The sequence below is a fragment of the Sphaerodactylus townsendi genome, linkage group LG02 (assembly GCF_021028975.2).
Source record: "Sphaerodactylus townsendi isolate TG3544 linkage group LG02, MPM_Stown_v2.3, whole genome shotgun sequence".
In the NCBI taxonomy this organism is placed as follows: domain Eukaryota; kingdom Metazoa; phylum Chordata; class Lepidosauria; order Squamata; family Sphaerodactylidae; genus Sphaerodactylus; species Sphaerodactylus townsendi.
The window spans coordinates 22,725,943-22,750,270 of NC_059426.1; the positions used below are offsets into that span (position 1 = coordinate 22,725,943).

The window sequence follows — 24,328 nt, forward strand, 5'->3', positions numbered from 1 at the left end:
GACATTCCAAATGAATGCTACAAGGGAATTGAACTTCCACAGATAGTATCAAGGTTGTAAGATAAAGAAGCATTGAAGAAACACAATGGAGAAGCCACTCTTCTTGTATAAAGGGGGCCAGCTCTGTGATTTCGGACGAGCATTTGAAGCACATGGGGATACAACTCGTTTTCAGCCTTCCCTTTCTGTAGTGAAAGAGCATTGCTACATGAAAGAACTTCTCTTGACATGAAGTACTGAAAAGTTTTACGGCAATGTGCACTGAAGTGGTTCTCATTATAAAGAGTTCTCTGAGCACTAAATTCTCAAGGTTCACACTTGGTACAAGGTTAGGTATTTATGCGCCATTCACTGGAAACATTCCACTTTAATACCATTAGAGTTATTACGTAGTCCCATTTGGAAAAGTGCTGCAGCAATTTCAAGGACTAGGGAAGGGAAACAGACATCTAATTAGAGAAGGAGAGTGGTATGCCAATGGAAAAAAACCTCTTTCCTCCAGTTTCCCCCAGAAAGGTTTTGATATACTGGTTTGCTGCCAGCTCTCTCGTACCCTGTATTGTGTTCTACATTGCTTTGTTCCCTACATCCCCCACATTTTATTCTTACAACTATTTTAGACATGTGGGACTCACCTATGTACTTCTTTGAGTGGCTCTGCATGCATCCCATGTGCATGGTGATTTGTGATTTCGATGTCCACAAAACACATTTGAGGCAGGCAAGAGATAGGGTGTGGCCAGACAAGCCAGAGGCAAGACGAGCAGCGCATGAGGCATAGTCAGGGCAGGCTGCAGGCAAAGATGTGGCCAATGCAGTCTAAGGTTAAGCCAGCATGGTGTCGTGGTTAAGAGCAGGTGCACTCTAATCTGGAGGACCGGGTTTGATTCTCTGCTCTGCTGCTTGAGCTGTGGAGGCTTATCTGGTGAACCAAATTAGCTTGTGCACTCCAACACATGCCAGCTGGGTGATTTTGGGCTAGTCACAGTTCTTCAGAGCTCTCTCAGCCCCACCTACCTCTCAGGGTATCTGTTGTGAGGGGGGAAGGGAGATTGTAAGCCCCTTTGAGTCTCTTTGCAGGAAAGGGGGGATATAAATCCAAACTACTACTTCTCTTCCTCCTCTCTTCTTCTTCGTCTTCGTCTTCGTCTTCTTCGTCTTCTTCTTCTTCTTCTTCTTCTTCTTCTTCTTCTTCTTCTTCTTCTTCTTCTTCTTCTTCTTCTTCTTCTTCTTCTTCTTCTTCTTCTTGTACTGGCAGGAGATCAGGCAGGCAGGCAGGCAGGCAGGCAGGGAGCCACCGGTCAGAAGAAGACCAGGCACATTGAGCTTACCAGAAAGTACACTTGTTGCACCCAGGCAGACCCAAGCTCAAAGCAGGGTTTATATCGATTTAGATTTATAAGAGTCCAGAAAGATCTAAACTCTGATTTAAGCCGTGAGGAAAGAATGATTTGAGTCTGAAAATGAATCTTGATTCCATTGGTATCAATTTCTGTTTAATGTTGCCAGTTATATCTTTGGGATCCAAAGATGCAAGAACTGGTACTTTGAAGGAATCTGGTTTGTGTTTTTCTGTCAAAAAATGTTCTACCATGGGGGCCTCTAGTACTTGGTTCTTAATCCTCGAAATATGCTCCAAAATTCTAACACAGAGCTTGCATGAAGTTTGTCCAATATAGAATTTCCCGCGTTCACATGTGAATCCAGGTGCACCCTACCCACCCCTATCTTTCAATAATGGTTGATCTGGTGGGGAGCTGGCAGCCCTAGTTTGAAGACCATGTAGTACTACTTCTGCCCTGTACTACTACAGCAGCATATCTCATGTAGCAAGAGTATCTCTTCTTTGGGTCATTTGGGCCTTGACCCAGCAATGTTTAAATTTGTTAGTGTGTGTCACTGACCCTAGATAAAAACCATAGAGTGTGCTACAGGATCTTACTGCCTAGTGGAGTACAAACATAGTGCTTTGTATCCGGTTGTTAATGAAATGTTGACTTTTTAAAAGGAATTCCTAGGACCCAATAGCTACATTGCTCTCAAATGTGAATTGTCCTCTGTCACAGAAGTGCTATCAGAAGAAAATAGGAGACTTATCAGAAATAAGTCCATTTTCTTCTGGTAGCAGTATACATCATGAGCAGCAGTACTTTTATAGCCAGGTTGCTGTTCCTAGATTTCAGGGTCGTGCATGTGTTTGTGTGTGTGTATGTGACTGAATAATAAAAGTGTACTTGTGTTGCTAGAGCTCACTCTAGGGGTTTTAAGCAGAACTTGTGAGTCTAGCAAACCATGGATTCTGGACAATATAACCATACAGACAGTGGCTTCTGTTCCTTTCTGATATTTCTCTCTTCACGAGTGAAAGGTCACTAGTGAAGAAAGATGAGGCATTTCTGGAAAGTAAAATTAGCCAAATAAGGGATTGAGACACACACACACACACACACACACACACACACACCAGAATCCTGAATATATTTAGATGTTTAAGAATCTTCTGAAATTCATTCTTACTTATTTCTTAGTCAGGAACCCCATGTTTTTCTCCTACTGCTCCAATGAGTAAGTGGAAGGAAATAGATACTGGGGGTAGTCAAGTCGAGTAAGCCGTTATTGGCATAAAATGGGCTAGGGACATTCCCAGATCTCCCAACATCAGGTATAGATTGGCCTCAAGTCACTCCAAGAACTTCCACAGCATGTTCCGTGTATTTTGGACAGATTCCCATTTTACAAGCCACAAAAAACCCTTGGAGGCTTTCACTGGAAAACAGCAGCCTTTTTAATTCTTTCCAATTACTGCATTAATTGCAGAAAAACACATTAGCTGATTTCCAGGAAGGAACCATTAAAATCAAATGGAGAAATATGTTATCTCGAGTTGAGATCCTGTCACTGGGCGATTTCCCACTGATGATTAATCCTGGGATAGTCACCCGAAATATCCAGGTTTCCTCGCGATCTCCTCACAGCTGAACCGTGGAACACAGATCAGTCCCGTTTCTGGCACTCCCCCCCACCATCACAGGATTTTCCTGGACCTGCTTGTATATGCACCTTTTTGAAAAAACACTCCAATGGGAGCTAATAGGAGATGGGGGCTACACATTTGAGGGTCCATAACTTTGGCCCCCATGAACCAAACTTCACCAAACCTGGGTAGTATCATCAGCAGAGTCTCCTACTGATACCACCCAGGTTTTGGGAAGTTTGGTTCAGGAGTCCAAAGCTAGGGTCTCCCAAAGGGGGTGCCCCCATCCCTCGTTGTTTCCAATGGGAGCTAATAGGCCCCATGAACCAAACTTCACCAAACCTGAGTGGTATCATCAGGTGGGTCTCCTAAAGATACTCTGAAATTTTGGTGCTGCTAGCTAGCTTAACAATTGCACCCCTGAACGCAGGCACACCCAAGGGGCAGGCCTAGACGTCTTCACTAGAAACATGCTGCAATGAGGATGTTGGAACCTGGATGAAAAGGTGCCGATTCTTTTGAAACTTGGGGCCTTTCCCCACTTACCTTAATCCCCCCTATGCCGCGCGCTGCTCTCAGCACGCTATCTCTGGTGTGCGTGCTCGGGCATCCCCATCACCAGAGTGTAAATACCAAGGCTCCGCTTAAAAGCATTTCAGGGATGCCACGCGCTGAGAGGACGTGACAGCGGCAGTGTCGGGGTGGCTGCGCTGTCGCCGCCCCTATCGTGGAGGGTGCCGGGGGACCCCGCGCTACTTTTGGAGAGTAGCGCGGGGCTTAAGGTAAGTGGGGAAAGGCCCTTGGTTGTATCTAGATTAAATTTTCAGTGGGAATTCGGCCTCTGTCACAAACTCATGAAGTTGGGCTTCTTAGTCAAAATAGTCAAGTTCAGCATCCTTACAGATTCACAGTAATAGTACTGGTGAAGCGAACAGGGTTGTTTCAGGATTATCAAAAGTGCATGAGAAGCAGCGTGAATGTTATACAAATTATGAACGCTGGTTTCTTTTTCTGGAGGCGAGTCTAGTTTTACTCAAAAATCATCTCTAAGTTAGTCATGCTAGGAAATCAGAAGGCATTAAGGATAGGTGTATGCACAAAAATATTTACTGAGTCATTTTCAAACAGCATGGAATTTTTAGAATCTACCTTGCCAAATTTTGGGCAAATAGGAGCAGTCATCCCTGCTAGGGAACACTTGCAGTGTAGGCACATGGAGACTCAACAGTGTTGGTGTTTCTTTCTCTGCTGGGGTCGGCAGGGCCTTTTTGCTTGTTTATTTGTTTTAATCTGAGTTATTTTTTTTAAAAAAATTATGAAACATTCCAAATGTTTTACAGATTGATGGTATGTTACAGGTGTTACTAATTCAAAATAGAATACAAATTAGAGCTCCTTGGTTCTGACATTCTAATAGATCTTTGCAGCTCATTTATCAAATTAAACCGGTGTGCAGAGAGAAAGGTTTGGCCTGGTATACTCCTTGTAGAAGAAAATCACCTAATAATTTTGAACTTCACCCAACTTACTAATTCACATTAGACGTAAATTTGCTGGTAAATTTGGATGTGAAGGAATCTTTTCCTGGACAGCCATTAATGTATTTATCCTATTTTTTAAAAAATCCAAATACAGTCAGAGTGCTGGGTTGCAGTATATTACTGCTGTTGAGCTGGTGGTGGGACAGAAAAAGCAAGATTCCGGCAATATGTAATTTTCCTAATTTTTTTTCCTAATTTTCCTAATTTTGTTTTTAAGTGATTGGAAAACAGGGGGGTAAGTTGTTTATTATTATTATTATTATTATTATTATTATTATTATTATTATTATTATTATTATTATTAATAATAATAATAATAATAATAATAATAATAATAATAATAATAATAATAATAATAATAATAATAATAATAATAATAAAATTGGCAACATTTATTAGGTGCTTTCATGCTTCTACCTCAAGGGCATTAATCGCCAGGCAAGACTGAAAATAAACCCAGTCCTTTCTATATTATTAAAAGGGCTTCAGCAACCAGTGCGTGGGAGGGGCTTGCTCGGTTCTGCTTGGCAGTTCTCTGCTAGTCTCTAGAGCAATGCCAAGCAATTGTACTTTTAGGAGTTATATATAAAAATGAGGATTGCTGCCTGTTGTGGCTTATAATGTCAGATCAGTATTTTAGCCTGAGAACCAATTGTTGGGGGATATGGAATATGGAGGTTGAACATCCCTTTCTGAATTGAACCAGCCAGAGGCGTTCCTCCCATTGGGCAAAGTGGGCAGTTGCCCTGGGCGCAGCCCTGTGGGGGGCGCAGGTTTGTTTGTGGGATTTTTGTATTTTCAGTGTTTTTTCCATTTTTTGGCCTGCAGAGGGGCGCGGTTTTTTAGGCTAGCAGCCCCAACATTTCAGGGATGTTTTGGGAGACTCTCCTGGATGAGTATGACCCGGGTTTGGTGAGGTTTGGTTCAGGGGAGTCCAAAGTTATGGACTCCCCAAAGGGAGTGCCTCATCCCCATTGCTCTGCAATGGGAGCTAATAGGGAGATGAGGCTACACCTTTGGAGGGGGGTCCCATAACTTTGGACTCCCCTGAACCAAACTTAACCAAACCTGAGAGGTATCATCAGGAGAATCATTTGACTGATACTCATCTCCAGGTTTGGTGAAGTTTGGTCCAGGGGGGTCCAAAGCTATGGACCCCCAAAGGGGTGCCCCACCATCCATTGTTTCCAATGGGAGGTAATAGGAGATGGGGCTACACCTCTTGAGGAGTCCATAACTTTGGACCCCCAGAACCAAACTCTCTTCACTAACCTGGGTAGGTATCATTAGGAGAGACTCCTAAAGATACCCTTCTGAAAGTTTGGTGCTGCTAGCTTAACAATTGCACCCCTGACAGCAGGCACCTCTCAAATTTCCCCTGAGATTTTCCCTTTTAAATCCCATTTGACATGGATTTAAAGAGGAGAAATCTGAGTCCCCAGTTTAAACATTCCAAGTGATGCTGTTTCAGGGTGGGAGAATCAACCCCAAAATAGCATCACTCACTCTAATGTTGTTTAAATTGGGAACTCCCAGATTCTCCTTTAAGGTAGATTTAAAAGGAGAATCTGGGCTCCCTAGATTTAAACACCATTGAAAAATGATGCTGTTTTGGGGGGTGGATTCCAGCATCACTTGTTTAAACTAGGGATCCCAGATTCTCCTTTGAAGAACATTGAAAAGATGTGATGCTGTTTCCCCCAATTGGGGGGTACTGAATACAACACCATAAAATGTTTTCAACAATTATTTCTGCTGTGTGGCATGGCTTATTGCTGTGCTCAGATTTGTGAGTTGGGGCATGTTCTATAATGTGATGGTGACTTTGAAACAACCTGGTGAAAAAAATCATTGCTTGGTCACAGTGGGGGAGGGTGGCTGCCCATGGGGGGCGCCAAACTCCAGTTTGCCTAGATACGCCACTGGATGTAGCTACAAGGGGGGGGTGCGCGTTGCATTGGACACGCGCCTGGGGGGGGCATCAAACTCAGGTTTTGCCCAGGGCTCCAGTTTGCCTAGTTACGCCACTGGAACCAGCCCACCAAAGTTAGAGCTTCAAACTTCCATTTTTTATATTGAAGATACCCCAAAGAGCAAATGGCTATTGTGAGGTTGGAGAACTAATGCCTAACATTGTATTTGATATTTAAAAAATAAGGGATTTTTAGAACCAAAGATTCAAAAGGGTTTTCTCTAGTTCCAACTGACTATGCAGACAAGGAAAGATTATATCACTAAGGAATTTACAGCATCATGGAACAGGTTTTAGAGATGTGTAAGGGAAAGCATATCTAATAGTCCTTTTTAGGTCTTCCAAATAGATAAGATGGACTGCATGAATAAACATCGGAATGAAAAGATCAAAGGTTAGAATAGAAAGGAATCGGATTAGATAATTGAAAATGTGTTTTTCTATGTTTTAATGAACACTGCAATGATAATTATATATATAACTTGTATTCTATTAGAATCACATGTTATAATGATCAAGATCATTTTTAACCTTTTAAAGTGAATAAGTTGTATGTGAAATCCTTACACCTTAAAGATGTATTTTTCTATGGGAAAACCCACCCTTAGGAATGTTGGGAAATGGCTTTCTGGATTGAAAACCAGAAAGAAAGAATTCAGTTTATTGCTACCCCTTGCATATAGGTAGAGAGGAGAGAAATTTCAGCTTTTGTGTAATAAGAAACAGTCAGACAAGCCAATTTGATTTTAATGCTAAGGGAGAAAGCATATGTGGGAAAAATAATTATATGGGTTATGCGACCAGTGCAGGGGACGATTATGAATTATGCTGGTACGATTATGAATTATGACGTATGTATTCTTTGTATCTATAAAAAACGAAGTCTCTGTCTGGTTGTGTATGACTCTTACAGAGGGACACCCTGCGTGAAATATCTAATTCTGCACAGTAAAAACCTTTCTTTCTGTCTAGAGCCTGATTATTTGGGGTTTCTTTCCTTACCAGTCTTTATAAATGTAACTGCATAGGGCCAGATACAATGTCTGGCCTGACATTATCAACAGGAAAATGTCCAAGCAACTAAACTAAATATTCTGAGCCTTGCAGTTGAGTCACAAGATGACTTTTCCCGCAAGAAGGCCACCTGTTTTCTTGTTCTCACATACATTTAAGTCTGTGGGAATAGTTTAGAATGAAAGTGAAAACTTGGCAGAGTCCATATGGTTTGGGCTTCCCTCGTAGTCACTTAAGCTCTTCCTAAACATTTAAGAGAATACGCGCCAAGTTATGACTTCATTTACCACATGGACATTTCACATGTTATCAACACTGTACAATTTTTATTTTTGGACTGGAACTTGTTTTGCATTTTCATTTCCAAAAGTTGGGCCGCTTCTGATCCAAGATGTCAGCATCTTTGTCTTGGGATTCTTTCTCTGACTTTAGTTTATTGACACTGTTTGGTCTGGTGAGTTTCACTCTGAAGAGACAAGAGACTTGTCTTTGGGACAATTTCCAAACGGGGATTTCCATACATGGTGGGTGAACTGGATTCAGCTGTGCAGGCCATGTTTAAACAGATTCACAAAAGAAAGGGTAGTGTGGTAAACCTTCTGAGTCACAACCCTAAATAGGAGTCCTCATGGCAGTTGTTTTCTAGGCACGATGCAGTGCAATCCCTAGTTACACCTTATGATTCACGGATGCAAGATGCAAGGCACACTGTGATTCAGCTCCTCCTCGTGCATGCCTTTTAGATCACTCGCGCTCACAGGCTTACAAATAGGATGAGCTGAAGTAATTGGGAAACTTTGCCCTTCAGCCTTGGCTTTACCAGGATTCCCCAAGTCTCTGGTATCATGGAAGTCTGAGTTTTAACTTGAAGTGGTAACACAACCAAGAGAAACCCACTTTACATACACACAGACATGCAAAAAGCTTGTAAGAACACATAGGCAGAATCCCCACTGAGAAAAGAGCGGCCGGGAATCATCGTGGCCGCAGTTGCTGCCCTGAAAGAGCAAGAGAAAGCTCCTGGCATCCGCCCTTGTAAGGGTAGATGGGGGGCCACCCCACCATGCCCCTTAAGGACAGGCAGGCACGTCATCACCCGGGAGAGGCCGGCCAGAGCCTATAAAAGGCTGGACCGGCCTTTGTGCTGGCCACGCGCTCTGGCCGGCCAGCAACTTGCCTGCCCACCTCTCCCCTTTATGTTTTGAAGATGTGTTAATGCATGCTGCTTTGTAAGTAAACAGATAATCGCGTCACACACTAAATAGGCGGAGAGTCAACTTATCCAGTATATATCCTCATATATTTTTGCACATATATTATTGCCACTTTGTTATAAGTCCAAACAACAAATTCATAAACAAATTTGTAATCATCCAATCAATATAACATAAAATAATCAATATATGATTTCAGTAGTCCATGCAAATGGTTCATCAAATTGAGTAATCCAAATCTTCAGTATTTTTTCATCAATGTCTCATAAAGAAAAATCATTCTCCATATTATACTTCCCAAACGACTCGCGCGTTTCAAAGTCCGTTTTCGCAGTAGTCTTCCTCAGGAGGAGCAATTTATCAAACCAATATTCATTCATTCAATTGCCATGCACAGGTTTCTTGTCTCTCCACACAGAGCTGACTCCGAACTCAATCTCCGCCCTCCTCCCCACCCAATCGTTGACCTTTAAATCTGCAATTGCTTCTTCTCAAGAGATTGTGATTCCCTGCCCCCTTGCATGAATTACCGAGTGTCGAACTCAGATGGCATTTGGGCCTGTTTAATTAACTCTGCTGGTACGAGGATTCATCCTGAAAACTTAAAGCTGATCTCAGTGATGCTCAGCACACATCTGCTCCCCACGGACTGGCATAAACCCTCCTGACGTGCTGTTCTCGCTGATAGGTCCCCCAGATTTATTGGCTCAGGGAATGAAATGTGGCAGCAATAGTCATTTGTTTTACTATACAGCCTTGCCCACTTGAAAGGTCTGGAGCCATTCTTGATCACTCTTCTTCCTGGTGTGATGCTGTGTTGAGATTATGCCCAAATTCTTTATGCCCCTTTATGCTTATGTAATACTGGATGTGAAACCTGCAAGGGACCTTACATTTTCCTCTGTGCTCACTTCCCCACAATATTCCCTCCTTCTCACAGCCCCTATAGCCACTCTCCTTTTCCTGCTTCCTTTTCTCTTTCTCACTCACCAACAAACCTGTCCTTTATTGCCTCCAGATCTATTAGGCTGTTTCCGCACGGCCGTGGAGGCGCCTCCACGCCGGCAGAATTCTCGGCTGGCAGTGGAGAGGCAGAGGCCGATCAAGCATGGAAGCGCGCGAGGCGACCTCCAGACAGGCTGGCAGGACGGCAGGCTGACTCCGCGATGGAGCCGCCTCTTCCTTCGTCTTCTGACTCACAGTGGTTCCCCGTTGTCGGCCTCAGCTGGCCGTCGCAGCCCGCCCATGCTTTCGGCTCCTCCGACCTCCAGGGGTCGGAGGACAGCGTGGGCGGGGCTTCGACGGCCAGCAGGCCGACAACTGGAATAATTCGTGAGTGAAGATCGGTGAAGGGAAACAGCCGTCATTCCCTGCCGGTGCTGTTCGCACCGCGCCGCCGGGAACACGCTGTTGAAGGAAAAACAGGGTTGTTTTTCAGGGCGGCTTGACGCCGCCCTGGGGGAGAGGGAGCGGAGTGCGAATGGCTCCCTGGGGACGGCGTTTATCCCGTCCCCAGGGCGCCATTAATGGGCCGTGCAGAAACGGCCCTACTTATTTATACCCCACCTTTCTCCCAAATGGAGGTCCAGTGCTGCTTACATCCTTCTTCTCTTCTTAACTTTATCCTCATAATAACCTGTGAGGTAAATTAGGCTGAGACTTGGGTGACTGGCCCAAGATCATTCAGCAAGCTTCTATGGCAGTGGGGATTTGGAGCTAGGTCTCCCTCATTATGCTCTAACCACTGCAACACACTGCATTTCAGCCTTCCCTCATTCCATTCCTGGCAATCTGTCCCTGGAAAAAATATGACTAAAGTGCAAAAGTCAGGCAGTGACCAGTGGCCCAGATGAGTTGTTTGGTGGCCGCTTCTGGGCATCCAAGTCATGTAAGTTATGCAGAGGCTGCTCAAGCAATCTGTGTGGTATCAAGTTGGCCAGTAGCCACCGCCAGGAGCCACCCCCACACAAATTACATGGTAGCAAGTTTCCTGGTAATTGCCTAGCAACCCGCACGATGTCCATTGAAATCTCAGAAGGTATTCATTTGCGAAAGGTACATGTGCTGTTTCTATTTGGGTTTTTTAAACCCTCCCTCATGTTTGTTTACATTTCAGATTTTTTTTTCTGCCAATATGAGACTTCTCTCAGCTTTGTAGAAAAATCTGTCTTATCTGCTCATGGCTCGAATATCTGGAATTTAAATATCCACAGATGGGATCATGTTAAGAACTAGATTTACTGATTGAAATTTATGAAAGAAGAGATTTAAGAATGTTTATAGTGGCATATTGAGAAAAAAGCTGAATCCGCTTCTACAAAAGACTGGTTTAGTCATATCTGAAATATAATCTGGAATCTAAATTGACATATTACCAAAGGATGCAAAGAAATAATTTACAATGTATGAATAATTTTTGTGAATTCTGGGCAATTTTTATGATTTTTAGAATAGAAAGCTCAAATCCAATAGCACTTAAACACCAGTATGAGCTTTCATTAAACTTTGACTCAGAAAGCTAGCCCTCAGTAGTTTTGTTGAAGTGCCTTTTTGAAGAGGCACTTCAAAAATATTCTGTTGCCAAAGAAAAACTTCCTAGAGAACAAGAATACTTACAAATCTGCTTTATGCTGAGTCAAACTAGACCTGTCAGACCCACACATTAAAAGCTGGTTCAGTTCCCTCCTTCCCCCACTGGCTTGTACGATTACTTACTCTGTGTCTGGAAATTCTGGGGTGAAAATGGGGGAGGGTATAGTTTAGGGCAGGGGAGTTATAATGCCTTAGAATCCACCCTCCAAAGTAACCATTATCTCCATGGGGACTTATCTCTGTAGACCACAGGTGTCAAACTCGCGGCCCTCCAGATGTTATGGACTACAGTTCCCATCATCCCCTGCCAGCATGATGTTGGCAGGGGTGATGGGAACTGTAGTCCATAACATCTGGAGGGCCACAAGTTTGACACCTGTGCTATAGACTGAAGATCAGTTGTAATTCCAGAAGATCTGCAGGAGACATTTTATACAGTTTAAGCCAGTGTTATGGAGTTCCATATAAGTATATAGCCCATAAATAAATTTTTCAGGCTGTCCGTTACTTGCAGTATTTCTGAAGTTCAAGAGATCTTGAAATCTGCAAATAAAATAAAACATCCTGCATGCCACAGGAACGCAATAAAAAAGTAGGGGGGATTTTCTTTTATTTAATTGTGAGATATATCAAGGTAATTGGTCTAGTTTTGTCAGACATCGATCCTTGAAGTGACTGTACGCAAAGAGGACATCATTTTTAAAAAGCTTTCCAAAACACAGCTTTGTCCAAATAAAAAACAATGGTCTGATTCACTGAGACCTCAGAGAGGTGGAGCATTCCCACCTTTCCTGACCCTCTCTGAAAAACTCTCTGAGTCAGAAGTTTACAGCTGTGTTTTCATAAAGCAAATGTAAAGTACTGTCCCAGCACAGCAACAGCAAAGGATCAAAAATCCTGCATACAACTATATTGTGACCCACGAAATTGCATTAATGTTGGAGTTTATTAAAGACTTGGGACTGGTCCAAACATGCGTGTTCAACACTTGGTGATGAATGCTGTGCCGGTTGGTTTTATGAGCTGTTGTAGAGAACTGCGCGTGAATGACTTGACATTGTGTAAAATTAATAAAGTGATGAGAAATGTGCAGATGTGGATCATCTCCATGAACTCATGAATCTGCTTTATGCGGAGTCAGATTATTGGTCTATCAAGGTCAGAACTGTGTGCTCAGACTATTATCGGCCTTCCAAGGTCTCAGGCACATCACAGGCAAACTGAGTCACTAGGGATTGACTCCTGGACCTTTTGCATGCAAAGCAAATGCTCTGCCACTCATCCACAGCCACAGCCCTTCCACATACAGCACTATGTAACAAAGTTGACCTGAATTCAGATGGGGGACCTCCAAAAAGAGTATGAGTGAGAGAGTTGTAGATCTGCAGCTAGCAGCGGCGTTGCGCCCACTGGGAAGGGGGGGGCGCAATGCCCTGGGCAGAGCCGCGGCGGAGGTGTGACCGGGCTGTGGAGGGGGCATGGTGGGGGCGTTCTGGGGCATTCCAGGGCAGGGCAGGGGCAGGTGGTGCCCCGGCAGGGGCACAAGGGCGAGCATGCACCCCAGGCGCAGTTTCCCCCTCCCTCCGCCTCTGGCAGCTGGAGAGGGGAATCAGTGGACATCAGCCTTCTTCTATCTGCATAAATCCCCCAATGGATCTCAATCTGTTTTCCTAAGACTCGGATTTTGTCTTAGATTGCAGATCTCATCCTTTGGCCTTAAACAGGTTAAAAAACTACATTGGGTTCTTTGATGGTATAATAATGTGACAATGTCAGGACATTAGAGAGAGCTTGTCTATTTATTTATTTTTTTGTTAATACTGCATCTATAAAAGTTAATCAAGCTTGTCAGATATTGAGCTAAGGTTTAAAGAAGCCCCGGAGGATGGGCCTTGCAGCCTCATTATTTTCAATTAATCATCATTTATGTGTCGGTACTGCAGCTTGGCTTTTCACACAAGAGGCAGAAATGTAGAACTAATTTTCTCAAAGGAAATTACATGACCACTAAAGCTAGATCTCATTTAAATGCATCTCTTTGTCCTAAAGCTTGTACAGTATTAATACGTGTGCATGAACAGAGACCTACTCATGGCAGTGTGAATGAAATCATACTCAAAGTGATTCTCACCTTTTAAATCTGAGCCCTTAGGGGGAGGGCGGTCTATCTGAGCCCTTAGGGGGAGGGCGGTCTATAAACCGAATAAATAAATAAATAAATAAATAAATAAATAAATAAATAAATAAATAAATAAATAAATAAATTATATTATACTCAATCATACTCAAAGTGATTCTCACCTTTTAAATTCCAAAAATTATATTATTCTAACAGGAAAGTGAAAAGAAATCCTGGAAGACACCTTGGTATGGAGAGAGTGGAAAGTTTAGAAAGGCTTAATGTAGAAAATATTTCTGGATTAGGAATTTCGAGTCTTAAAGTATAGGTTGATAGGAGAAAGCCATTTACAGAAGTTGCCCCACCTAGTTTAAACCAAAGATCTCACATGACTACTTCCATACGTGGCAACAGTTAGTTTGCTGATCGGAGTTATTTATGAGTTGCTTCCCCAGCTAACAAGCTTGAAGCCGAACATTTGCTCATTATAATTGCAAAATCATTGTCTGTAATACAACTGCAGTTTTTATCACTGTCTAATTTAAATGTGTGGATAATAGTGATATGCTGGACCACTAGCCAATCACAAAGCCAGGTCAATGTATGGATCCCTGTACACCTGGAGACTTCCCCAATAATAAAGACAGTGTGATTTTTTAGAAACAGTGCACCTGCAAAAACTTGTAGGGAGGGGACATTCAACTGTTCTTTCCCTTGTTGGTCCCTGGGCCCCCATCTGTGATAAATGGTGGCTTGGGACGGACAACATACAGGGTGCGCTCTCTGCTCCAAGACTCTCCTTTGCCACTGGTAACCAAGTGATAGGAGCAGACTTGGAGCAGAACGTGCACTGGATGAGCTTATGTTTCAAGCTCCCTTGGTCATCTGGCCAGCAGTGGGGAGAGGGGAGGCCTGAAGGAGAAAGCACACAGAGCACTCTTTCTGCTCCAAGCCTCCCTCCCCATGCCCCTGATTAAGGCTGATTAAGGTTTAAGGCTTAGATCAGGAAGCATGTCCAGCATATGGCAAGAGCTCATTCACCATATTTTTGTTTTGAGTTTTGGTTGTCTACTTTTGCACAGACATCAATCATGTATTTTTTTTTAAAAAAAATCTCCCTTTTGTTTCTTTGCAAACTTGGGGCTTCCCCCAGGGATTGTTGAATCATTTGTTCTTTCTGTACCTAACCCCATCGTGCAGATTTTTTGATCCACACTCTGAAGCCAAGTTTGGAATTAGTTATATGATTAATTGTTCAAAATGGAAAATCCCCCCCCCCCCCCCCCGCCTGAAATTGACTTAATATAATCCAGGAACATGGTTTATTGATTGTGGTTGAGTGTCAAGAGAGGGAGTGTCAAGAGAGTGGAGAGTGTCAAGAGAGGGAGAAAGGAGTAACTGTAGAATCATGTAGGTGGAAATCTTAAGGTCAGAGAATTTCAAACTTTTTACCTCCAGTTTGTATCATTATTTTAACCTTTGTCTCCAGAAACTATATCTGCTACATTCCCCCTACCTGAAGTGACTAAGAAAATCCGTATTTCTTTATTGTGCCATCAAGTAATATCTGACTCATGGCAATCCTGGTATACATGGAAATTTTTGAAAATCCCTTAAATATTTATATGAGTGGGCTTTGAGCATTGAACAGAGACTGCAGGTAAATTTCCAAGGTCAAGCAATACAAACAGCTTACACAGAAAGCTCCATTACATTTGCTTCTCTTCTTTTTTAAAGTTAAAACAGAACATTCACTAGGAGAATTGTTTTCTGAAATGCTGTAAAGGTTCTCCTTGTACCTGACCAAAATAAACCGATTGTGAAAGTGGATTGAAAGAGCATTATTCTGCCTGTGCAGACAGGGCCTTTGTTAAATCTACGGACAACTCATAATCGCGGTTAATATATCAAGAATTTTCATGCAGGATCATAAGTCATCTCCCACACAAGAAAAAGATAAATGTTGTATTTCATTTAACTGACTAAGTAATAATCTCAATTTTTCTTCTTCTCAACAGATTAAGATGTTTAGTAAAGCAGCTGGACAAAGGTGACGTTAATGTGGCTGAGCTGAAAAAGAATATTGAATATGCAGCATCTGTGTTGGAAGCAGTATATATTGATGAAACAAGGTAAGTTTTACCTTCATTTTATTTTTTTCCCTTTATTAATAATAAAACGAACAAAATAAACATCCAAACACACAAAGTCAAATTACAAAAAATACAAAAAAAGCAAAAGAAAGGCTCTCGATTTTCTCTGTGCCAAATATAGTCATTCATAAAACAAATTTCATCACTTGGACCACATTTACAGCCAAATAAAAATTAATTCATAAATACTATCCCCACCCCACCCCAAAATCGTGTTCTTCTCTATTAAGCGATATTCTTGATCTTCTATTCCTCAAAACCACAAATTGTTAATTCATTTTTTTTTCTGTTTTGCACAACAAGTCCATCAAGATTTTCAATAACGTTTTTCGGAAGCTGTTTGAAGATATATGGCCTCATATTTAGTAAAGAATTATAACTAATGGTTATTCAAGGGGCATTTAGTATAACATGTAGATATATTAGTAAAGAGGGTTATGTACTGTATAAATTTAGAATGTATTTAGTATGTTGGTGGTTGTGATTGTTGTTTATTTTGGGTTGAGTATGATAGAAACTGCAATTTGTTTACGAGGGGTGGAGTAAATAGAAATTGTTTCTGTATAGTGTTGTTTTAAATATTGTTCCTGATTATGTTAGTCTTATTGGGATTTGTTTTTGAATATAATATTCGGTGGTTAGGAACAAATAGTTATTTTTGGTTTCTATGATTGGAAATGGTAATATTGTTATTGAATGCAAAGGTTTTTGCCTTTGCCAAGTAAAGTTTGATATACCCTTCTGCCATTGTTTAAATGGCGTATCAGTAACTAACACAGATTCTGTTTGAAACAAAAATAGCATTTTTTAGTACATTCATCTTAGGTTATTTCCCCACTCACCGTTTGTTGCGGGCTACTCACAGCAAATATTCCAGGGGGCCTGCAGCGGCGACAACGCAGCCACCCCGATTCTGCCGCTCTCCTTCCCCCTCAGTATTTCAGATCCTGGATGGAAGAGCACCTTTTGGAAAACCCCACGCAGAGCGCGGGGCAGTAGGGAAGTCTGGGGGGTGACTCCGGGTTTAAGTTTCCCACTGCTGCTGGTGGCGTAGAGCCATCTGTCCAATTAGGCCACGGCGGGGTGTGCATGATGCGGGCGCAGCCTGTTTTTTATTTTTAACACTAGAAATCCACGTCTGCTTGTCGTTTTGAGCGCACATGGGCATAGAGACGCATATTGTGTGTGCTCAAATAGACGTGGATTCCTCGGCAAAGCGTGGACACATTGATTTGTCCTTTTTAAAATAAAAAAATTCCCGCCCCAGCACAATGCAGCAGCCAATCATGACGCCCAGTATAACGCAGCAGCCAATCAGGACAGCCCCTGAGCAGATCATGGGGAGTCCTGCGTGGCTGCTGCACGGCTGCCGCATTCATTGGACCAAGGGGGCAGAAACTGCGGTGGGGACCATGAACCCACGCTCCAAAGGTCCTAAAGCAAACGAAACCGGTGCATATCGCCCTCCATTTTAGAAATGGGGAAAGTGGGATTCATGAATATGGTAAATAAAATGTTTAAAACTCTTGGTCTGCTTCTGAGCGCTGGCATAGTATATTGAACTGTAACCAGGAAACTCGTGACCTGAATTTTGCCTCTGCCATGAATTTACTAGGCGGTCATTGGCAAGCCAAATTCTCTCACTCCTAAATGTGCAGATAACAGACCTAATTTATAAGGTCATCAAAAGGAATATCGAATCTATGCAAAGTCCTCTGAATGGTCAGCAAGCACTACATAAATACAGCTGTTATTAATTTAAGTTTATACGTAGGATATTAGATTATTTTCAGTCACATTACAGGGTCATTCTTCCCGTGTCCTGCTTTCTCAGTTCAAGAGATTATTAGGAGAGAATGGGTAGCCTGTGTGGTCCAGTTAGGCAAGCAATGTATAATCTCTCCTTCCATACATCTTTGAAAAGTTAGAACTGCATGACTATAAAAATAGAAAGCTATCACAGTTACCCAGTCTTGTACGCACTGGGATTTTGTTGAAATTGTTTCGCAGCTCATTTTTGCATGTGTCATTTTTACTGCTTTTAGGATGGATATGTAAGTGAAACTATATCTAGTGCAAGACCAATTTTCAGTGTTTACCTAAGTTTGAAATTTCACTACTGTGACCTTTTAACATTTCCTTCGGAACTGGATGTGCTTCTAAGCATGGCTGCCAAAATGTGTTCAGTATCACTTGAATATAGAGCGGGTGTCTGGTTCTGTTTCCTTATTAAATTTAGAAAGGTCTGAGTTTCTCATAATTCACAGAGCCAGCCTTGGTAAATGTGATATATGTAATTGCTTGGCTGTACAGTTTATATGCACATTACACAGCTGATGTTTTTGTAACTAAGGAACACAAGGCATGGTCAGTATATGATTCATTATTATTTCTAGGCAGAAATGAAAATTAATAGAACTATCCAACAAGTCTGCTTCATTTTCAGACTTCCCGTGCAATCCCATATAAAATCACTTCATTCTAAGCCTGTCTGAGACTGGAATAACTCTGCAGAGGGTATAACTGTTGGTGTAGTAGTTATTTATCATAGCCTACAGCCACCTTATATAAACATTTTATGGACTAACTACAACAGCAGAAGAAATTTACATTTCTCCATTAAGATATGCACAAGTCTCAGAAGTCAATATTTCAGATTCTGAACAGTGTCCACCTTTTTTGTAGCTCAGAAAGTTTAACCAATGCTCAGAATGGACCAGTTCAGCCATAATGCAATGGTTAATTTTTATTTATTTATTTATTTATTTTTGAGGCTTTTATACCGCCCATCCCTGAAGGGCTCTGGGTGGTGTACAACATATAAAAGCAACAATACAGGGTAATTAAAAACATTAAAAAGCAGCAGCACTTAGACAAAAATTGTCAAGAAACTGAAAACATAAATGGCACCCAGCATCCTAATTTTAAGATTCCCTCCCCACCCCCCAGAGGGAGGCATGGTGGTCTCGTTAGATGACAAATGGCCCAGATGTCAGGGTCAAACGAGGGCCAAACAGGGAGGGGGGCACCACATCAGCGGCCAGTTCCTCCAAAGGCCCGGCGGAACAGCTCCGTCTTACAGGCCCTGCGGAACTCACCAAGGTCCCGCAGGGCCCGGACAGCTGGAGGAAGAGCGTTCCACCAGGCCGGGGCCAGAGCCGTAAAGGCCCTGGCCCGCGTGGAGGCCAGCCGCATCATTGAGGGGCCAGGGACCACCAGTAAATTGATGAAACAATGGCTGATTCTGCCAGGGACCACCAGTAATTTGTGAAACAGTGGCTGATTCTGCACAGGCAGCACAGGTTTATGTAACCCGTTTCAGTTGCCTGTGCCGCTGTTTGCACGGCAAGTGCAGGGGCCAGCAGGATTGCTGGGATCCCAGCAGTGTGAGGCGGCACGGTTCACACAGGAAACACTGTGTTTCTGTGTGAGCCATGTAGCTGAGAATCCGCCCACCTGAAAATTGCCAAGAATCCACCTCTCTGAGAATCCACCCCCAAAGAATCCCCCCCCCACCCACCTACCTGCACATCATGGCGACCGCCTATTAGAGAACCCAATCTAATGGTGGCCACCTGCGGAATCCACCATAATGGTGGGTGGAAGGAGGTGGGAACTGAACACTTCCTGCTTGCCGTAGTTCGCACAGGCAAGCAGGAAGCTTTTGAAACCTGGGTTAAAGGAAAAAAGTCGCTAAATTAGTGACTTAGCTAATAAAACAAATCAGAAGTGTTTGGGGGTGAGTTCTTTGGGAACTTTCCCCCTCCAATGCTTTTAAAAGGGGCCTGAACCCCATTCTATTTGGCTTGAGCAGAATCACTCAGAGATTCAACCCACAGACAGTTACTCATATCCTGATTTACTTCAACAAAAACTTATCTTCTAACTTCCACTGGACACAGTAGGTGTCCTAATTTTAGAATATTTTCCAGTTATTTTAGTGGGGGCATGGATTGGAAGCAGTGGTGGGATTCAGCCGGTTCTCATTGGTTTGGAAGAACCTGTTGCTAATCCCACCACTGCACCCCCTGGCCCCCGTTCCCCCCTTCGAAGACAAGGCAGCAGGGCCACCACCACTGATGGATTTTGAGCCAAGGGCTGCGGCCCCACCTTCCCTCTCAATCTCTATTCACCGATGGAGGTTGAGCGAGGGGTGGGGTGGCAGCCGGTTGCGATTTATGTGTGCTACATTATTTGTTAAATTATTTGAATACCACCACTGATTGGAAGGGTACAGGCCTTTTTACCCATGATGTTGATTCCATATTATTATTACTCCCCATTTATATTTACGTTTGCTAACCTTCAAGTAGCACCTAGAGATCTCCCTATTATAGTTGATCTAGATGATCAAGATCAGTTTCCCTGGATAAAATCACTGCTGTAGAGGATGGCTGTATGGGATTTCACTCTGCAGAGCCCTCCCCACCCCAAACCCCACCCTCTCTCTCCATCCAAACACCCTCTGCATCCATAATCTCCAGGTATTTTCCAACCCTAATTTATTTTAGTATCACTTGTTAACTCATCAGCTTTGCCAAACAATTAACAAATGTTACTCCCACACTATCCATCTATCTACCTGTCTTTATTACTGCCCTCAGGCAAATAGAAACAGAACAAATAACATTAGCTAATTAATTACCTAAAATGATATCTCTATATATCATTCAACCTAGCAAATCAGACAGCAAAAGGGGTTAGAGATTATCAGAACAAATTATACATTAGGTGTTATCTCAGCCTGTATTTTTGTAGTAGAGAACAGGAACCAAAGTATTAGTGTCGGACTCCTGAGAGACATGTGAATTTAAAATCCACTTTTATAAATTGAAAACCACACATACTAACACAGGCTATAACAACCCATCTGTTCTGAGATTACATAACTTTCTTAAAGGAGATGATGAAAAGAAATCCCTACTGATAAAAGTGTTTGGGAAGATTTTTCTTTTGCTTGCCTGAATATAATTTAAAAATTGCACAAGGGAACAAAAACAAAGATAGCTGGCCATCATTCTTCACTGGTTCTTCTTCTAAAGTTGCAATCCTGAAAACACTTCCCAAGAAGAAGTCCCTCTGAATAAAACGGGACTTACTCTTGAGCAGACTGGCTTAGGGTTGTCCCATGCAGGGGCGTACTGGTCTAGGGATATGGGGATACCCATGTCCCTGGGTTCATGCCTTTCAGTCACGTCAGGGGCGTTAGATCCCCCGCATGAGATGAAATGGCGTGTGCTTCCCCTGGCACCCTGCCCCCCTCCCAGCCTCCCTGCCAGCCGGCTTCTGCCCTTCCGAGGCCCTGGGGAGAGCAGCAGCCAGCATCCAGGGATGTGTGGGGGCAGCGCTCTGCCCCCTCCACCCCCGCAGTTGGGGTTCTGCCCTCCCCAGAACCCCCGGGGTGGCCCCCCTCCCCAGGGCTCCCTGCAGACCAGCTTCTGCCCTCCCCAGCACCTGGGGAGAACAAAAGCTGAGCCACCCTCCAAGGACATGCTTTTAAAAGCACGGAGGCTGGGGGCAAGGCCCCGCCCCAAGCCCCGCCCCCACCCTCCATGCTTTTAAAAGCATGTCCCTGGAGGCCAGCTCAGCTCCTGCTCTCCCCAGGGTCTGGGGAGGGCAAAAGCCGGGCTGTAGGGAGCCCAGGGGTGGGGGGACCACCATAAGCCCCACCCCGAGCAGAGGGGCGGGGGCTGGCCGGGGAAGGAGTTGCATCCAGGCGCCATTTCCCCCCCATATGCCTCTGGTCCCATGTAACTAAATATAAAACCAAAATTATTTCTGCTCAAACTAGCACTGATTTACAAAACTATTTTACAGAATTTTGTCAACAAGACTGGTATCTTATGGGTTGTGAGTGGAACAGTACTGCGTAAAAAATGGCTTTCCTGCAACCTCTCCCACTACAGTCTTCAATTCCACTTGAAATTGCGTTTCCCTGGGCCAGTTGAATCCCAGGAACATGATGGGAGTGAAAAATGGGAGACTGCAGTGAGAAGGGGGCTCTAGCCAATACCCACTGGTGCTCTGGTATGCAGTGGGACTGGAAGCACAGATCTCTAATTGGAGTAGTGGACCATATTAAATCAAGCAAAATAATCTAGATCTAATATGAGAAACAAAAAAAAAGTGCCAGAAAGGGGGTATAAAGGAAATAGCAGTAGGTGGGCAAAATGGCAACTCAGCTTGGTGTTCTTCGCAGCAGGGTGACCAGGTAAGGACAGAAAGCCACGGGGAAGCAAGCAGCCACGGGGAAACAGAGCACGCTCTCCTCTTCCTCAATGGAACAGAAGGTGCTTGGAAAGAGCCCAGGAGGTATCACCTTTGTGTTTCTCCAGTAGGGTTTGTACTGATGAGAATGACACAGCATAGTAGAATGGCAGGTTTCTCAGTCCACTATCATGTTTCCCTTGAATAAGTGATTTGGCAAACTCACATTCATTCCGCACATACAGAATAATGCACTTTCAAACTGCTTTCAGTGCTCTTTGAAGCTGAGCGGAATAGCAAAATCCACTTGCAAACAGTTGTGAAAGTGGTTTGAAAACGCATTATTTTGCGTGTGCAGAAGGGGCCAAAGTCTTAGTTTGACACAAAAACCATTTTTCTGGTTTGCTGGTACTTAACACTTAGTACTTAACACTTAGTTAGGAGGCACCAATTGTTCATGCCACAATCCCAAGAGTTTTATCTGAAACAATTTCCACTGATATCAGTAAGTTCCAAATAATTTTCTTCAGTCTTAGTCTTACACACCACTCTAGGTCTGTGTGCTATAGCTCATGGCCAACATATACAATTTCATACTGACTTGAAAAGATTCCAGTGTCCCTGTTTTTCAGGAGAGACTGGTTTTATTTGTACATACTGGAACTATTAAATATTTTCAAGAATTCAGTGGAACATTTGAATGAAAGGTTTCCCAAAGTTTCCGCAGCTACTTCTGGGCAACAGCGGATTAAAAATGTTCTGTTGTTGCTTGGCACTGACATAAAAGGAAAAACAAAATAGGAATATTTTTCTATAGATAGTGCTGTGGTAATTCCACTGTGGTAAATGTAATTGTTCTGTGGTAAATGGTAAATGTGGTGAATACTGATGAAGACTACTGGTAATTCTTCAGAGTTTAAGCAGGCCTGGGAAAATGCCAGCAAATCTGACATTTACAGTAAATCTCAAAGCTAACTGTGCCTTCACTGGTGTCTGAATGTTATCCTTGTTCCCTATTAAATAGTAATAGGCAATTAGCATGTCAGAATTGTGTCAAAGATGTGTGTTGTGAAATAAACATTTCTAACACTGCCTGCTGGGCCTCCTAAAAATATTGGGAATTACCACTAAGTCACAGGATCTTAGAGCTGGAAGACAGGCTATCTAATCCAACCCCCTGCTCATGCTGACATTCACCAACGTCTGGCATTTGTTCCTGTCATTTGCTGTGACATATCTATGTTAACTGTATCCTTTTGACATAACAATATGCACAACAACAGAAATGACAGGAATGTCCAAATGTTTTTAAAAGTCCTGTGTGGGGCTGGGTGTCTAACATGGTGACTGATAAATTATTATAATACACTAGCGGGGCCCGGCCACACGTTGCTGTGGCTTATTGTGGTGAAATGGGAAAGGAACAGTAGCAGCAAATCAATTGCAGAGGCCAGCAGTATGTGCACATGCAAACACGCAGCCTGATACTGTGCGATGTCATTGATGTGTGTGCCCGTATTCCTTTGCGGGGGGGGGGGGGATGGAAAGGCACCCCTCCCACACATCTAGGCTGGCTGGTCGTGATCCTTTACCTGCGAGTAAGTTTGGTTGGTGGCAATGGATGTCGCTTCTGAGGAAACCCTCTGAGGGGCGCGACGCAGCCATGCAAAGTATGTCACGGTTGCTTTACCAAGCTTACTCCTGAGTAATGTGTGCTTGGTTTTCTTAACTGTAACCACAGTATCAAGGGAATCTAGGGTGCCTGGCCCCTCCCTCCCGTCCCTTGCATGTCACCCCTCACTCTCTTCCCTCCCTCACTTCTCTTCCCTTGCATGCCACCCCTCCCCCTCCCTTCCCTTCCCTTTCCCTCCGCTAGAGTGGGTGGGTCATATCAAGATGCTGGGCCCCCTGCCTCCCCTCCCTTGCATGCCACCCCTCACTCTCTCCCCTCTCTCCTCTTCCTTTGCATGCCTCCCCCTCCCTCCCTTTCCTCTCCCTCCCTCTCTTCCCTTGCATGCCACCCCTCCCTCCCTCTCCCTCCCTTCCCTCTCCCTCGTGTGTGTATGTGTGTGTATGTGTTTCACTTCCACTCGAGTTACTGCCTATGTACTGTTTTCACTGCTCATATCTGGCCATCTGAGCGAACATTCTAAGCTGCACAAACATTCTAAGGGTGACAGTTACGCACAGGCAGCTGCATGTCCATCACCATGGAGCGTGAGGAAAAAGGTGCTTTACCTGGGCCAGGTGTGAAATTTCAGGTATGTGAACATCTAAAAACACTCTCAACTGGCTGACTATAGTGGCTGGGAATTTTCAGAGGAATTGGCCCAGCAGTTACTGAGTTATACTACCACTAACAAATACACTGTTAGCTTTTTATATCGATAGATAGATAAAGGACTTTATCTAAATCTAAAAATGCTACCTCCCATAATAAATCAAACCATGGTGTCCATCTAATTCAGGATTTGGAAAGATCCCAGCCAGAAGCTTGATATGTATCAAGAGAATATTAACTATCCCTTGCCAAGCCAATTTA

The 24,328-nt window shown here is 43.4% G+C and overlaps 1 protein-coding gene across 2 annotated transcripts in view; it reads left to right on the plus strand.

The window, feature by feature from the left end:
• PDE1A (phosphodiesterase 1A) overlaps nucleotides 1–24,328 on the plus strand; it is a 199,894-nt gene that overhangs the window by 124,367 nt on the left and 51,199 nt on the right. For both annotated transcript variants that reach the window (XM_048485393.1, XM_048485394.1), the window contains one exon: nucleotides 15,445–15,558. In XM_048485393.1, coding sequence (XP_048341350.1) covers nucleotides 15,445–15,558 — 114 coding nt within the window. The remainder of the gene's footprint in view (nucleotides 1–15,444; nucleotides 15,559–24,328) is intronic.